Below are 19,227 nucleotides of genomic sequence, written 5' to 3'. Positions count from 1 at the left end.
AAACAAGCAGATACGTAACAATATACTTGAATGACAACTTCCAGACTACAGTTATCAAAACTTCACCTGATTGGTGCTATATGCTTTATGTTTTGTTTGGCAGAGTCGTAGGCTTCAGTCAGGCTCTTGAGTCGCAATTGTTTGACTTGGGACTGGGACAAAATGACTTGCGACTTGCCCATTATGACTATGGACTTGACTTGAGACTTGCCCATTACGACTTGCGACTCGACTTAAATGACTTGCTGACAATCCAAGTAAAACAAAATACATTCTTGAATTTTCCTGCAACAAACCTTGCCAAATGGACGTGGCGCACAAACTACCAGATGTTTACATAAGCTCCAAAGTTCATTGGTCTAGGATAACAACAAATTACTGTACGTGTACATGTACCAGTGAACTCTTACAATCTCAGTGTCAGGGTTAAGAACGCTAAATACGAACAAGATCCTCGCCCGGAACTCGGCTACTCTCAGAACATGTGCCTCTGCTACGTGCCATTATATACAACTTGTGAATGATACGTTAAATTTCGTACTTCTTGGAGGAGTGGTAAATAAATTAAAGAGGGGATGCCTAGAGAAAAAATGTTACATTCTTACTCTAGGGGAAATTCAGGATGTTTTTTTAACATTGCCTCGTGAAATTAAGAATTTAAAACTTATATACTATTAAAATATTGATTATTATCTACGATTTTATGCCATATTAATAGGTATAACATGAACAAAAATAGTTTAAATAAATTTTGAATGTAAATTTGATGACAACAAACCCAAAGGTTTGGAGACGACTCCACTAGGATTATAAACGTATGACCTTTAGATAAGATTATGTCACCCTCAGATACAAGTAGTTTACAGGGACACATGAATATGTTTTTATGTATAAAGTGTGGAACAAAGAGATCACATGACCAGATATTGGTTCACAGCCTAGTATAGGTATCTTGGTGCCCCGGGATGTTGGTTTTGGGTGGGTTGTTTTGTTCAATTAAGATAGCTTCCTTTATTCTGCGTTTATTGATGTTTGATTCTTTATTTAAAATTACAGTGTTTTCTATAGATATACTCTGGTTTTTAGAGTTGCGAAGGTGGTAAACATGGGAGGGTGTTTTATTATGTTCAGTGAATCTGGTTTCCAATTTTCTTCCAGTTTCTCCTTAGTACAATTCTATGTAATTTTTGTAATAATGATTTAAGTTTAGGGCAGGGTTTTGGGGTGAATTTGAAGTCAACAGGAATTTTATATTTAATGACAAGTTTTCTCCAACTGTTGGTTATTTTTGAACTGATGCCAGAGATAAATGGCAAACTGCAGTGTAATGTTGTGTTGTTGTTTGGTGTATCAGTGACAATTTTGTTTGTGAGTTTGAGGTTTTTGTTCTGGTGGTTGTGTGGACATTTTTTGACAATGGTAAGCGGAAATTTGTTGGTATGAATGAAGGAATACATAGATGAAGAAACCAACTCTATAAAGTATTCCTTGCGACTTGGACAAAATGGCTTGTGACTTGACTTCAGACTTGCAAAAAGTGACTTCTGACTTGTTACCAACTATGTTGTTTGGATTACTTTTTATTTCTGCCTGTCACCCTTCAAAGTGAATTCGCTATTTTTTAATGAAATGTATACATGTATGAATGAATTTTTACTTCACAGAATAATTAAGTGTACCAGACAGTAAAAAACTGGCATATTTCACACAACCTTAACTGAATCAGGAGGATCCCAGTTCAAAGTACAGTTATGGTAGATGTCTTTCTAGTTACAACTGATGATCTCCATCTACAGCCCTTTGTGAGACTTCAGATATGTTGTGATATTAAGATTAAATACAAAACAATAAAATGTATTATCAAAAATGTTCATTAAGTTGTTTTGTAGAAAATAAAATGTGTATGGAATGAAAAAGTGGTTTGTTTTTGTGTGAAAATTGTAAGATTAGGTGTCTATCTTTATTTGTATGATATTGAATCAAGCTGATCAGTTGGTGTACCCCAAGTTTTGGGAACTGGCTGTAGTGACGACATTCTTTGAAATTAAATGATCTAGATTGAGAGTTGTCTATCTGGAGTTTGAAGTTCTGATAATGGTACCCAAGTTCATAGAACACAGGTCTCAAAACACTTTCATTTTTTTGTTCAAGCTGTAATGAGAGTAAATTTGTTAATAAGTGAATTAGTACAGTATGTTGCTGATTATGCCAGTTATATCCCATAATGTTAGAATATACTTGTATGTTTTTCACTGAAACCAATACAAACTGTAGATAACTGTGCCTGTCATGAATATTTTGAACAACATAGTAAGGCAGATTGAATTAACAGCATCCATGATCTGTTGAATGAATTCTCCATTGTTGGTTAGCTGAAGTGGAACTAAAAAAATCTGCTTTTCTATAGGACGTTATTAACCTTTCTGCAATTATTCTGCTGTTTGTAGTATGTTATCTTAAAAATTATTACAATGTATAAGCTGCAATAAACATACATGATGCATTAAATATAAAGTTCAAAACTTTGATTTAATGCTAACATATTAGTTTCTAAATTGGAAAAAAAAAACTGAGTTTCAAATGAGTTTGTAAGTTAGACACGTTTGTTTCTAATACTTTAGTGCATATGTGAAAATAATGATAATATTACTAATGTTAACCTGGACATCATCAAAATTGTTTATAGTAATTATCTTTGTGTTTCCCATATTTTGAAAAGCTTTCTTCCTTTTGCAGGAATAGCAGTGATTCCGGCCATACTTCAACTCTGTTTGTTACCTTTTTGTCCTGAGAGTCCTCGATATTTGCTCATCTCGAAACAACAAGAATCACTTGCAAGGGAGGGTAAGTGCATGTGTTATAAACATGAAATAAGAAGTTTGTATCTTCAAAGTAAAATTATGGCTAGTTAAGTATATGCCTGCTGACCATTATAATACTATACTTGTATAATAGTCCTACAAGATTATGGTCTCTATAAAATGGCTAAAAATGTGTATACTGATCACCATAACATTATAAATGCTCATATATGTTATAAAGGTTGTAAGTGCCTACTTACCAGCATTAGATAATATTGCAGCCTTACAAAGGTTAAGAAGCTCAAGTCAAATAGAAGATGACATTGAAGAAATGAAAGCTGAAGAACAAGCTCATCAACAGGAAGTAGAGGTGAACTATTAGTATTTTTGTTGAATTGTAAATATTTTAAAAGAATTTCTTAATTATAAAGAATTTTACACTTAACATATGAAACATACCAAGCTAGCTTGGCGTTATTAACGAAACCATTAAAACCATTTGACAACTTTTAAGAATCATTTACATTTTCATCAGCCCACAATGATTGGTTGTAATGGTTGCCATTGAATAAAGCTTTATATGAACTTAGAGAGATACATTTCTGTGGTTTTCATTATTTTCAAACTTATTCCTGCTTATATGTACTCTCTGATTCCAAAAGAGTATTCAAGACTGTATCATTCCAGTTAAGTCACTTATTGTGTTTTATGTTCTTAAATTGAAATTTTCTAAAGACGTTATATAAGCTCTCTACAAATTGACCTTTTTAAAACTCAATATAAAACAAAATAGCATTGGAATCTTTGATAGTTTTAAAGAGTTAATACAATTTTTGTTTCATAAAAGTAAATCCTTAAAAAGGTGAGGTTATAAACAATGATAAGTAATTTTTATTACAGATTAAATGAATACTTTATTTAAGTAAAATAATAATTGTAATCTTAATTACATGCGAATCCCAACAGCTTCCATGAAATTTCATTTTATGTAGGTAAAATAAAACTAAAGAAACCGAAATGCTAAATTGGTAAACATACAATTTGTGCCACTACTCTCTGGAATCTGTGTACTATAGAAATAAAATATCCTGTCTTTGCTACTGATTTTTTTTTCCCTTCAGATAACTATGTGGCAGCTGATTAAAAATAAATCACTCCAGCTTCCTCTGTTGATCGGTGTTGTAATGCAGCTTTCACAGCAACTCTCAGGCATTAATGCAGTATGTATTTCAATTCATTTTTACAGAAGTTTTAGTTTATTACATCCATTTTTTTAGGTAAGTTGACATTAAGATCTTACCTGTAACATTTTTATTAATATTTACTCTCCACTTTAGGGATAAGTACTTTCATTTTATTTTAATAAATGTTATGTGATCATTTATTAGCACAGTAACTTTTGATTGTATGTGGTTTGGAGTTTCCTAATTTGTGCATCTGGAGATATTAATGATTTTTTTTACACTAATTGTCACTAGATATTGGTCATAAAATTGTCATACAGATTTTTATAACTCATAGTATTATGTTTACAATCCATAGTCACATTTATCACCATGTGTAAGAATGATATTTATCATTTTGATTATGTTAGAAAAACATGTAGGTTCAAGAAGTCTTGCTAGAAATGAGTAAAAACCCTATAACCCAAGCACTTTTGTAAGGTGGGCCTTTCTTCTTCAATTTGCTCCTGAAGAAGAAAGGTCCACCTTTCGAAAGTGCTCAGGTTATAGGGTTTGTACTCATTTATTATTTTGATATGTTTGCATTTTTGAGATATTTATAAGGTTAAATGCTGGTTGATGATCAAGGTTGCAAGGCCATAATGGAGAGGAACATGCTCAAAGAGAAAATTTATAATCTTAAATTTAAAATCAAAAACAGTTGAGGAATTTCATTATTTATCAACTTTCAAATGTATATTCAATTTTCTAAGTTATTTGAGTTACATTTTACATGTTATCACTCATACTTAATAAAATTTGAATTAGTTTGAAGATACAAAAATTAAGAAACTAAACATATAGAAGAATTAGCATATATATATATGTGTGTGTGTGTGTGTATATATAGACTCACACTGTCACAACATTTCAATTCAAGGTCTATAAATATTTTTGTCAAAAATGCCAACAGGTCAGATTCCACAAAATATCAATAATTAAATATAAAGTATAACTCTGTTTCATTATACACAGAACCACATTAACATTAAACTTGACAAGTATGAAACAGAAGTTTCAACTATGACTATAAAAGTAACAGTAGCTTAATTTTTGGTACACCCACCCACTTGGTTGAGGTATAGGCAACACTGAGTTTTGGGGCTAAATTTGGGTTCTTTTGGTTTCTGCTATTAAAGTAGTGTTGCCCCTCTGCAACTTGGTTGAGGTATAATAACACTTAGTTTTGGATTTGAACTTGGTTCTTCCAGATCCAGCTGTTAATGTATTGTTCTCTTTGTGTAACTTGGTTGAATTATAAGTAACACTGTGTGATGGACTTGAGTTTGATTTTACCAGTTGCTGCTAATAATGTGATTTTCTCTCTGTGCTACTTGATTGAGGTATAAGGAACAATGAGATTTGGATTTGAATTGGGTTCTTCTAGTTTCTGCTGATAATGTATTGTTCTTTCTGTGAGACTTAATTGGTTGGCATTCAGATTGACCAGTCAGTCAATTCTGCTTCCAGAATCAGGCAGGTAATAGCACTGCCTGTGTAGAGATGGCTCGGATTGTTCATTGAAATGGTCTTTTAAATATCTCCTCAATAGGTCATCAGAACTTTATAATACTATACAGTGTTTCCTTTTATAGCAATATCTATGTAATGACTGAGTCACAAGTTCTGGGTATGGAAATATCAAAAAGTTTGAATTCCTTGTTCTTCTTTCTTCTGCATCTTTTTTTATTACATAACTCAAAAACCAAAACTGGTGTCAACCAATTTCACTGACGTGACATAGTTTCAAACAGAGTATCTGTTTTTATAAGTATTATTATTATTACTAATTAGTAGTAATTAAAAAAAAATTATAATTTTAGTGTAAGCAATGTTATCATTACCCCTTGAAGTTAGCTTTCATACACAAAAGTAATGTTCCTTTAAAAATAGGAACTAGCAGCCAATAATAGATAAACAAGAAATATTACAGTTGGAACCTCATTATATTTAGAACTTGGTTATAAATACAACCTTTCAATGTCTATTGAAACACTGCATTAAGAACAACAAGTGCAGAAGTAAAGAAAAACTTTTCAAAAAAAGGTAGTAAATGTAGGGATGGTTAATATCAATCCTTCATAAACAATGTAAACAAGATAGTAGGGATGACATTTGCATCATCCCTACATAATAGCACAGGGAATAATTAACATATAGCAATATATATAACTATTCAATCACAGTGGAGTATAATTTATCCTATTTTTGTCTGTGAAAATTCTACTACACTGTGTGCCTGTACTATTATGTAGGGATGATACAAATGCCGTCTCTACTATCTTGTTTGTATTGTTTTTGAAGTATTGATATTAGCCATCCCTACATTTAGTTCCTTTTTTGAAAAGTATTTCTTTTCTTGTTAATGTAAGATTGACTTACAGCTGCCATTTTGCTTTATCAAACTGTCTTCAAAATATGATGTTTAGGTTAAGTATTTCCTATACTTATTCTAATATGTATTTTAATATACAATTTTGCTTTTATATTGCTATTTTTACTAAGTTTATGACTTTTTTTATAGACATGGTATCTCATGTTAACTAAATCAATGCAGAATGTGATTCACCCTTTATATGGTTTTGTAATCATGAAAATTTGAACTGTTAATTGTTATTGTAATAAATAAATACTGCACTAAACAATAACATTTTGTAAAGCTTGTTAAATTAAACTATTTATATCTCATATGTGCAGTTGCTTAAGCATTTTTCTAAATTAACATTTTCAGATTTTTTTAATACTCAATAATTTTAGGCTATATTTTGAATTCTTGACAAATCCACCGTTGTATATTTTAGCCATATCCTGAGTAATTAGGGTATATTTAGCATTGTGTGGACATTAGGTGTAGTTCCACTGATGAAGAGCAAATCTTCAATATTTACATCAGCAGTAGCAAAGAGAAAAATGGATAGCAGCATATGCCAATTTCTTCTTTGGTGGTTTGAAAGTATATGTACTTCAACAAATTACAAACTTCACTTTCTGTTTTCATCGTTTAGGCTTTCACCTTCCCTGAGGTTGGTTGTCTTTTATTTTCCTCATTTCACCTGTATCAGACATAATATTGTGATGATGATGAAAGCCAAAGAGACAAAGCAAATAGATTTGTTTATAATATGAAATTCATTATTTATGTAGCAACAAACATTTTACTGCATGCCAACTTCACTTGGCAGTTTAATGTATTATGAATTAGCATTTCATCTGCAACCAGTTCCATTTTGTGCACATGACTGAAAAGAAATGGCTGATGTGAATTTGTATATATTTCTTTGCTTTCTAATACATTTTTTTCAGAAAGTACAGAGAAAAATTCATTAAAAGAAGATTTAAAATATTTTGTTTAATCTCTATTTGATTGTGATCTATTTTATTCAAAAATAAAGTCCTTAATTATTCAGAAAAAAAGGATTGAATATATATATATCTATTGGTTTTAGTAAAAAAAATATTTTCTGTTGACCTAGGATTTTGTCACACTTCTTGAAATTTGAAGCTTATCAAATGTATCTGATGTTATGCAGAGATGACATATTTTAGTATAATTTCAGTTTAAATAAATATGTTTTTACCTAAAATATTCTCCAAAATGAGGGATAATACCTTACTATAATTTTTGTTTAACTTTGAAGTTTTTTTTTTTATGAAAGTTCCTTATCTTTTTATCCTAAAGGACAATCTTCAGCTCAGAAATGATGTACTCGAGGTGCAGGAGTTAATTTTTCAGTGTAAAATTGAATATTCTAACAAAATTAATCTGCTAATAGTTTTACTGTTGATCATAATGATTGGTCACAAAAGATACTGCTAATCATGAGAGAAAAATTAAAAAGAAAAATAACTATTTTGTGTGTGATTGTGAATTGATTTATAGAAAACCATAAGTTATAAGACTCCTGAATTCTTTGTTTTGTTTGAAATGTTCACCTGTATATTTAAAAGTAAAATTTTGAAACATTTTCCTGTGTAATCTAACAAAGATGTTAAAAAGGGAATGTTAATTGAAAACATTTCAATTTTTGTAATTAAAACAGCTTGTATATGTTTTTATACTTCCTATAAGGTACTCTCCCTCCCCTCATAAGATTAGCTTTTCTCGTTTTGTGCTGCCCTCTATATGCTAACTTTTTCAGAAACGCATGCCACAAGTCTTCATCCTCCCTCTGTTGGAATCCAAAGTTCCAACACGTCTCTCATGCAAATCGTCATGTGTCATCTCTCCATCAATAAGAGAGCACTACTATCAGGTGACACATGTGACTCCCTTCACGTGCCACTACCAAACTATCACTTCTCGTTTGGCAGCTGTTGAGTTCCAACCTTCTTTTACACAAACTTCAGTTACCTTGAAGTGTTTTTATTTTTCATTTTTGATATTTTTCCTAACTCTATTTACTATACTTCACAGGTGGAGTTAATATTTTAATAAAGCATTACTTCCTCGTGTTTCTTGCTTATGAATTCCGAAGTTACAGTCACCACTTCAGGTACTTCACTAGTGTCCGATGCCTAATTTTCACCAATGGGCGTGAGCAACTCATCGGGGTATATATCATTGTTCATTCACTGGGAGATTGAGCGGTATATGGGCTACTTCTGTCCCACTTCCTCCTGAGTCTTTTAGGCCAGGCTGAAGACGATTTTGATCGTTTGCCCCCCCCCTTCCCATTCACTACCTGATGATTCAGCTCGTCCATCATTGGTCTTTTTAGACTTTAGCTCTCGGGTATGTGGTTTTGTTTCTTATACCTGTTTCCTCTTACATGAAACATTTTCCCAACCCTATTTAGTCTTTCTCCCATCCCCTCGATAATAGGGTTCATGCAGACCAATTTAGCCCATTCCAATCGCCCTTCTTCTTAGGCCATCTATCAATAGCAAATGGAGCATTTATCGCTCCTGGGCATTGACTCAGGGTTTCTGGGCTTCTCACCCAACGGTTGCCTGTATCTCCAAGTTTCTCACGTAGATCTTTGAGAGTGGTTCCTTGGTCTCCTCAATTTCGATGTTTCAGGCGGTCTTTGCTTCCCCTGTCCTTTCCATGTTGATCCTTTCCTTCTGATTCTGCTGCCCACCGAGGTGTCTGTTGCTTCTGGACTGGGACATTAATGTAGTCCTTCATGCCCTCACTTTACCTCCATTCAAACATCTGTCTATGTGTTCACTGATTCACCTCTCTTTGAAGGCGTATTTCCTCCTCCTCCTGGCCTGCGGGCATCATAGGTCAGATAATTTAGCCCTTGATGTTACCAGGACCTTGTATCACTCCTTCTACCTTATCCTTTATCTGGATTGTGCTTTCCTTCCCAAGACCTCTACGGCTCAAGAAGGTCAGTCCACTTTTTCCCCTATCTGCCTTTCCTCTATATCTCTTCTCTACCCTCACCCTAATCTGGATAGACTCTTCTGTCCTGTCCATACCCTTAATTGTTATATTGCTTGCATGGCTCCTTCCGGGGTCTTTGTTCCCACCTTTTGATCCTCTGGCAACCTATCTCTTCTTGTGATCTTTTCCCATATACCCTGACAAATTGGGTTAGACGTTTGATCCAGTTGGCCTATTCCTCCTTGTCTCTTTCCCAACATGATCACTTTCACATTCCTCCCATCAAATCTGTCATGCCCAGCATGGCCAGGTGGTTAGGGCACTTGACTTGCAATCTGAGAGTCACGGGTTTGAATCCCCATCACACCAAACATGCTCGCCCTTTCAGCTGTGGGGGCATCATAATGTGACGGTCAATCCCACTATTCGTTGGTAAAAGAATAACCCAAGAGTTGGCAGTGGGTGGTGATGACCAGCTGCCTTCCCTCTAGTCTTACACTGCTAAATTAGGGACGGCGAGGGCAGATAGACCTCATGTAGCTTTATTCAAAATTCAAAAAACAAACAAACAAATCTGTCTCCTTACCTTCTCCCTTGCCTCTCGTTTTCCTCAGCCATTGGAAGAGATTCTAAGATCGGGCATATGGACGACTACACACACGTTCATCTCCCATTACTTACACCATGTTGCTGTTTCTGCTTCCTCGGGGTACTGTCTGCCGCCTGTGGCTATTCTACAGTCACGGGGGTTGAGTGCATGCAATGGACTTCCCTCAGATTCTGGATGACACACTCCCGGATCCCTGGAATTAGGCTACCCTGCGAGTTCCTGGAGTTAAATGTTAGGTTCCCTTGTGACTCTGGAACTTCAGGTGAAGACAGTATGATCCTCATCTTACCCTCGTGAGGATGTCTGTACCCAGCAAATGAAATTTAGGATGTAGTTGACTTACCAAGTGTGGTCCATCACACCCTAGCTACTCTACACCATGGGACACATCCTCACTTGCCCACTTTCTATCATGGGACTGAGTGATTCTGATTTCTGTTTAAGATCACATTGCTAAACTATCCTGATCCTCCTGATCATGTCGATGTTCCTGGCGAAGAGATATCTGGCTCAGATGTGGTGCGGTACCCCTCTTCAGATTATCTTATCTGTTCCTCTCGTTTCAGGGGTGTCCTCCAGATTTTTCTGGGGGATATGCCTGTGCTTCCCTTGCACCGGTTTCAAGCTAATCTTGTGAGCAGAGGGAAGAGTACCTTATCAGAAGAAATAATTTTTCTAAATGAAAATGTATTACCGATAGGTACTTCCCTCCATTCACACTTCCCACCTATCCTTCTCACAATCTGCCGGTGCTCACGTCTTCTGCCAAATTTCGAAGTGATAGTTCAGTAGTTGCACATAGAGGGAGCCACATGCATCACATGACAATAGTGCTCTCCTATTGGTGGAGAGGTGACCCATGATGATTTGAATGAGAGACGTGTTGGAACTTTGAATTCCAACAGAGGGAGGATGAAGGCTTGTGGCATGAGTTTCTGAAAAAGTTCGCATATAGAGGGCAGCATAAAACGAGAAAAGTTAATCTTGTGAGAGGAGGGAAGTACCTATTGGAAATATATTTTCATTTAGGAAAATAATAACTTTGGAAATGACTGACTCATTGTATGAATACCTATAAAGTTAAAAAAAAAAACTTAAGCTAGGGTACATTTGTTCTTATTTATATGTTGCTGAGTTTTAGAGCAAAGTAAAGAAATGCAGTTCCGATTTATACCATATAGTATTGCATATGTATTTATTCATGAGCACACAGGGATATCTAAATATTTAGTAGTACAAATAATGGGGTCTGGTTCACCAAACAACACCCGGGTACATTCATGTTGTGCTTGGGAGCTTCTGTGAGCACCAAAGGGCAAACACCCCCTCCCTATCCTATAAGTGAGCATAGTAATAAGACTTGTTATATTCTACTGGGAGCTTCCAGAGGCCGAAGAAACATATTATCTATTGATATATGAAAAATGCATTTCCCCAGCAGGCCTGGCCAAGCTCCGTGTGATTCAGGCTGCACATAATGGGTTAAAAAGTACATAATTTTGTCATTCATATTTTCACACTTATTCCACTTAGGTTTACAAGTCATGCAGGTTAGCAACCAGGAGTAATAATAGTTTATATTATAAGCAAATAGTGCTGGTAGGTTACTTTCCAGTTGCATTTCCATTACTAATTACAATGTCTTAGTCAATATGGTCCAATTTACTTACAGTGCTTGAGAGGCAGGCTGACTTGTGGATAGAACTGGTTGATTAGTGGAATTTGGTAATTGATTAATCACCAGGCTCATCAATCGGGTACATTCAATTAATCGATTACTCTTACGTGGGACTTGTATAGTTCGATTAATTGAAAATAGTAATAATCTGAAACACTAATTTTTTGACTATTTGATTATTTTCATAAGTCATGACACTAAAAGATTAAGCTGAACAAACTTGAATTAATTGAAAATAATAATGAGTAATCATAATAGCAAAATATCAATTACTTAGAGAATCAGAATAACTGAAAACAATAATAAACAAAAACACTAATTTTGATTATTTTTGGGACATTAATTGATTTAATCATACTTTTGATTATCATGAACCACAAAAATTATAATAGAACATGCAGGCAAAAACTGAATGCACATGCATGTATGTAGCTTAAAATTTGTTATCCATAAATGGACAGAAAAAATTCAAGAAACAAGATAATAAAAAATGTTAATTTAAGGAGAGAAATAGGGATCATCAAAAAAGTACAGAAACAAGTTCAATCAAAATGCAATGATTATATTTTCAAGCCTACATCTAGGGACTCTAAAAAAAAAGTAAACAAACTAGGCTGGAAATAGTGTCTACGTTATATTCTCAAGATATAAATCCTTATACGAGTATCTCACGAGCACTTGAAATAAACTTTTTTTCCACCTTTAAATAACATTTTGTGTGAGTGGTTTTTGTCATGCTCATTATAGTGTCACATTTAGCAAGACTTGATAACAAAGTGACAATTTTTCTTCATGTACAGATCATTAAAGTAGTTGATGCAATGAGGAAGTGTTGCAATCTAGTTGTTACAACAGTAAACAAAACATATCTGTTTGTCAGAAGGACAGGCTTAAGGCTAAGGAAATAAAAATGTATTTAATGGAACCAGGAAGTAAACAGTATTTTTATATTGCCGGCTTTCCAGAGCATGTCACCACCATATACTTTTATTCACGTTTTTCTGTAATAGCCTGTATGGTTAGTTCTGTGGTGTGAGTGTACTAGCCTGCTTGTCAGTGCTAATAACATACCCACTTACATTAATCACATCTACTGGATAAATATCCCTTACTGCCACTCATAAATCAGCAAACATATATTGGAGTGTCATGGCTGCTTTCCAGGTGTACTGCACATTCAGTGAACATTCTGCAGTAGGTTAATTGTCCCGCCAATTCTAAAAACTTGTGAGTGAAAGCAAAGAAGAATACATAATAATATCCAAAATCACACTGTATATCTGCTATATTCAATGCTGACAAGACCTTTTGCCCCATACCAAAGCTCATCAGGCTGGCTAAGATATGGCAAATGTGGTATTGGTCTAGGTGCTTTTAATATCATCAGTTGCATGAACAACAACTGTTATTGTATGAACTATACTAAGTTGGTGAAGTGTAGTAATTATTAAGTTGTGAAGGCATCAAATCAGTAGGAGGGGTACATTTGCACTTCAGTCCAAAAGTTAGGAAACAATACAAGATGTACAGACAGACAAGCTGTGAGTACGATATTATTCATTCTTCTTCACTCTTATCCCTTGATTACTAAAATCTTTGTTTCTTCTTCAAAATAATAGTACAGAAACTGATGAGGAAGTTGTCTCTTATGACTACTGGGCTACTAGCAAGCCAGTGTGCCCTTTTTTCTAGGATAGCTGTAAAACTAGGGCAAATGTGTGTGTTGCCAAATAACTCAACATAGGGTACTTGCACATTCAACATGTTGGTTTCTCTGTCAAACTTGGGTTTCAAGCTGTAAATTTTAATTATATATATATATGTGTGTGTGTGTGTGTGTGTGTGTGAGAGAGAGAGAGAGAGAGAGAGAAAGAGAAGGAAACCAAAAAACAACAATCAAGGACATGAACTTGGTGTCCTTATAGCTAGTTAAGGTCATGGTTGTTCAGTAGAATATTGGTTCTGGTTCTAGTGGTATTCTGAGCAAATGAGTTTCATTTTAAAGTTATTTAAATACCTTTAATGAACAGCTTGTTCCATTAATGTTATAATACACTAAATATGATGCACCAAAACAATTACACTGTAACTTTTTTTTTCTTATTTTATAGTCAAAAATAACTGCCTGGTAAATTCTGCAATGGACATAAAAATACAGTCAGTATTTAACACTTGAGGCACCATTTTGCCATGAAATACAGAACAAATGTTCTGCTCTAGTATACTGCAATGACAATAGAGCAGTCATATTTGAGCCTCTGCTTAAATTTTGAGAAAATTGCACTTTAAAGCATCTTAGGTAATTAGAAAAAAGAAAGTAAATGATTGTTCTGAAAAAATCAATATATTTAATATTCAAGTACCCTAAGTTGACTTATCAGGCAGTACATACACACATACACACTTCTCAGTAAAAGGAGGACAAATTAAGCTGCCAATACACTTATGAGACAACTTTCTTATCAATGTCTGTTGTACCTTTTTAAAGAAGAAACAATTATCTGTTTAGGGAGTCAAAAGATTTTAATAGTCCTGAGATTAGAGCTGAGCATGGGAGATTGTACCTTATGGTACTCACCCCCAAGTTCCTCTATACATCATTTTTTGTTTCCAAACATTTGATCCATAGTATATGTGGCAAGTTGAAGGTCAACTAACATCTCTCTTGTTTTTTAACATTTAAACTGTTCATTGTAGGTCGGGGAGCACCTCACCCCTCCTCACTGCTAGTAACGATTTCCATACACAAAATGAATGTACTCAGAGGGAGATGGGTGCAAGAGTTCTCATTATCTATACTACTTGTTTATATTTACTATAGGTGTTTTATTACTCTACCAACCTCTTCATGGCCGCAGGGCTTTCAGAAACAACATCAAAGTATGTCACTATCGGAATTGGTATTGTTATGGTCATCATGACCTTGGTTTCTATTCCTCTGATGGACAGGGCAGGGAGACGAACATTGCATCTCTATGGTCTTGGGGGCATGTTCATTTTTAGTATTTTCATTACTATCTCGTTACTTGTTAAGGTAAGTAATATTTGGTATGATTGACCTTAGCTGCATAAAGTAAGAAGCAAAATGGTTTTGTTCATTTATACAACTCTAAAAGCACTAAAATTTTAAACATGATGGTATAAAATAAATATTATAAATTATAAGTACTGACAGTAAATCATAGAAGTTTATGATGAGCTCCAGCTACAGATAAATAAAATAAGCAAAAAATTAGTAATTGTTTGGCACAGGTAAAAACAAAAATTAAGTAGATCAGTGTTTCAGTTACAAACTAAAAACTGTAAGTTTCATTTAGTCGTCTTCTGTAATTGAGAAGTTTAAACTATATTATTTTCCGTAGTACACAGTTTCATTGTTTACACTTTATGCTTTTCCTTAAAATTGAGCTTAAGGGTCAAAATTGCATGTCTATATCCATCATCACAGCTCTTATAACATGGAGTGAAACTTTAAACAAGCATGGAAATAAAGAGTAGATTTGACTCAGATTAAATTCCTGAATGGAACTTTCACCACATTCTGGGGATTATAAACCCAGAAAATCTTCCACTACATACCAGTGGACAAGGTACTTGGATGATGTGCCTTAATAATCTATGTACTACATTAAAAGGGTGAATAGATTTGACTTGGTCAAACTGAGTGAAGCTTTCACATTGAATTAAACCATTGAATAAATTTGACTCAGATTTAGTTCCTGAGTGAAACTTTTGCCATCTTAACAATGACTGAACTTTACTGAAATGTTGTTCCTGTATAAATATTTTACCAAAGAGAGGAGAGACTAACTCAATTACAATTCTTGCATTAATTCACCTCTCATGAATGTTGATTAATTTTCCTACTTGAAACTGTTGCAAAACTAGTATAATAAAAAAGATGTATGAATTGATGTTCTTATACAAACCCATCTGTATTCATTAAATTGCCACATACCAAGATGTGTGAACTTTTTGTAAATGTTTCTATTTTTCAATTACTGTTTCTTAGAGAATATTGATACTACAAGAACTGATTAAATTTATAACCAGCACCATCTGATTATTAATTTTGAATAACACCATTGCATTTTATTATATGTTGCAGATATTCATATTGAATGTGATGGGCATAAAGTGCTTACAAAACAATGAAAACTTCATATTTTGATAACCTTCTTTAAAAGTTCATTTGACAGTGTTTATGAATATAATAATTTAACAGCTGATTTGTGAAAGAAAGTACCCATATTTGTATGACTTTGAAAAATCTAATTAATTGTGCTTTACATAAGTTTTATCCAGTCAAATATATAGACTATGATATGCTTTCTAGTGTAAACCAACTTTTAGATTAAAAATCAGTTACACCATTGCCAAGTTACAGCACTGTTAACATTGCATGTACAACTATGCAAATAATATGATTTTGGTCAACTGTTATTTTCGTCTATATATGCATGTATTTTGGTAGAAAAGTGTATTAGGAGCTTAAGGAATGTATCACAAGACACGTACCAGAAAGTTTAACAGGGAAATGCATACTACTAGTGTCATAATAAGTAGCAAGACTGATTGATTTCCAACTTCAAGCAAGTTATCAGTTGGTTGGACTAGGTTTTCAAAATGTTATGCTCTGTATGGTGCAAAAAGTAATGGTCCTTATGAAGGAGTAGTCATTATGAGGAAGAGTAGTAAAATTTCTATGCATGCAATTTAGGGGTGGGTCACTTTTTTGTGCAAGGTAAAGAAAGACAGTGTCTGAGGATACAAAACATTTGAGTCTTTAATTTAACTCATAACAAAAGGAAGTGAATATTCCATAGCTTTTAATGACTGCGGTACATGTACGTTTAATTTCAAATAATAAGCATAAAGCAAAAATAGCCTAAACATACAAAATATTCCTGCAATGAAATGTTAAGTATTGAACACTAAAAGTACCATATTTTCAAATATAGGACTTAGTCATCATAACATCGACATAATTCAAATTGCAAAGTAAAATGTACATGGACAGTAAACTAAAGGAGATTCATCCTTAAACATAATTGTCTAAATAAGTTGAACTGGTCATGAGATAACCTTTACAAAAGTCCAGTACATGTGAAAACAAATTCTATTTGATTCCAATAAAACATTAAACAACTGTCATAACTATCAACCATAAAAATACTAACAAATAATATTAGTCTAAAGAACAACTACTAGGAAAGTTTAAGTATGACTTAATTCTTTTGCTGATTTTTTAAAATGGAATACTTATTTTAGAAAATGGTTATCTCTGGGCCCTAACCAGAGAAAAAGTGGATGAAGCACATTATACATATAGAAGGATTATGAAGTTTTACACCTATGGAAATACTGATATGCCACTGCACTAGTTCTCTGAGTGGGACAGATTTTCATCAAGTATATATATTGTTTATGTGTAAGAAAATGAAGTTAGATAAATGATCAGTAATGTAAGTTGTGATAAATCCTCTTTAGTTGGCACATTGGACGTCATTTTTAAGGATGTGGTCAATTAATGTTGTGGATTTGTGTGGCCAATGACCATAATTATGGTTAATCTGTGAAATAGGACTATAAATACTGAGCCTGTAAAATTTTTTTTTTAGTTCAGTGTTTTGCCGGGTATCAATTACGTTTCAAGTAATTCATGTATTAAGAATAAATATGCTTTAAGACATTTTTGTGAAAAGTGTAATCAATATCAGAAACATCGAAGTATTTAGACATAATAACTGCTATGAAATGTGTTTTTACAAATTAACTGAGTAAGCCTCAGTATCTAATTGTGAATTTCCACATTTGTAGAGGAATGGTACTTTTCTGTGCACAGAACTAAGGGGTGGATCACCTTTCTTTATAGAAAAATTGGAGAAGGGGGATTACTTTTCTATGTGCATGAATTTTTAAATTCCCTCTGCCCATCCTATGGCTGAGGAAAAAAAGACTGCTACTTGAACTATTTTTGGATTGCCATGTGGCTGAGAAATACAACAGATTTTTAACTGAGCATTCGATCATACAGTTAGAGGCAGACCATCTACAATATTACAAACTTCCTTTGATTTCTGACATAATTAGCTATTTAACCAAGCTGTTTACTAAGCAGAATAAACAGTGTCAAACATATTTGACCAATTGTCATGATAGCACTGCACAGGAAGACAATAATGTCATGAAAAGTTTTTGCCAGTGATATAGCACACACTATGATCTTACCACTGATAGCATCGTACTGCCAAATGATGCTTGTGCTAGTAACAACATTGGCAATTTATCAACATCAAGGGTTATTTGTTGAGATATGGCCAAGGTAAAGAACAATACTCTACTTGACCATTTCATAGAGTTGTCAGAAAACCTTGGCAATTAAGAGGCAGTCAGTTGATTGAAAACAAACTTACTAACACTAGTGAACCATTCTCAAAAGACCAGAAAATTATGGAGGTCTAATACATATTTTTTTTATTTATTTTATCAGTACAGTTTCCCTATTATGGGGCTACAGTGACTAATAAAGCTCACTCCTACATTTTGATACTGAACACAATCTTTTATAATAGTTTTGCTTACATTAGAATAAATGTGCATGTTTTGGACCCAAAACTTCATAAGATGCCATGATAAATTTAAATATGCTCTAATCTACACTTATGTCATCACTATTTCACATGTTATTGTCATGGATCTTACTCTAAAAAAGTGATGACTATTTCAACAGGGGTCTATGTTTGGAAAGTTGTATCTCTTTGACCCAAAGTTGCATCCAAAAACATTATTCATGCATTCTTCACATCTATTACTGATCTACAGTTAACACATATGTCGTATATTTAAATAAAATAGCACAATAAATCCATTTTAAAAGGTTAATCAAAATCTTTAAAAAGAGTGTCTTTTCTCACAAATGTCATATATTCAAATAAAATAGCACAATAAATCAATTTTCAAAGGTTAATCAAAATCTTTAAAAAGAGTGTCTTTTCCCACAAATCAGTTGTTAAAGTAATCTTTACACATGTAGTATTTCTCTGGGTTTGGATATCCCTCTCCACACTTTTAGCACATTACGAAAATGACATTCAATTTTGCTATTTGGTTAAGAGTAGCTGCTTAGGTTGTAGGTGCTTCTGAGTGGTTGTCCTCAGAACAAATTTATAAATTAAGAACAGAAGTGCCTGGACCTAGGGTTTCTGACCTGATCACTTAGCCATGTGTCGCTAAGGTGCCATTTTCAGTTTGTACACGCCAAGTATGTTTAAGTAGAACGTTATCACAGGATTTAGTGTTAATATTTTATACCTGAAGCTAAGTAATATTTTTTCTTTTTTTGCTTATATTTTTGAAAAAAGTTAGCTCATAGAGCTTATAAGACATCCAATTATTTCCTTTGCATCCTATTAAGAATTTGAGCAATCAACCATGAGGTGTTATTCACTTCAATATTCTCTAGAAATAGTCAATGCTTATATTTCATATTCAGAAAATATTTCTTATAGTTGATAGATTACATTCAAAGAATGTTCCAAACTAAACTTGCATATTGAGATCAACATTTTGTGATTAAAAAA

At 33.5% G+C, this 19,227-nt stretch overlaps 1 protein-coding gene across 6 annotated transcripts in view; it reads left to right on the top strand.

Annotated features, from left to right (window-relative positions):
- LOC106461083 (glucose transporter type 1-like) overlaps positions 1-19,227 on the top strand; it is a 206,183-nt gene that overhangs the window by 179,856 nt on the left and 7,100 nt on the right. For all 6 annotated transcript variants that reach the window (XM_022387943.1, XM_022387941.1, XM_022387942.1 and 3 more), the window contains 4 exons: positions 2,737-2,844; positions 3,083-3,171; positions 3,923-4,021; positions 14,466-14,678. In XM_022387943.1, the coding sequence (XP_022243651.1) occupies positions 2,737-2,844; positions 3,083-3,171; positions 3,923-4,021; positions 14,466-14,678 (509 nt within the window). The remainder of the gene's footprint in view (positions 1-2,736; positions 2,845-3,082; positions 3,172-3,922; positions 4,022-14,465; positions 14,679-19,227) is intronic.

This window comes from Limulus polyphemus, unplaced genomic scaffold (genome assembly GCF_000517525.1).
Source record: "Limulus polyphemus unplaced genomic scaffold, Limulus_polyphemus-2.1.2 Scaffold894, whole genome shotgun sequence".
NCBI lineage: Eukaryota > Metazoa > Arthropoda > Merostomata > Xiphosura > Limulidae > Limulus > Limulus polyphemus.
The sequence above is the reverse complement of the archived record's forward strand: the minus strand, read 5'-3'. Positions and strand labels throughout refer to the sequence as shown.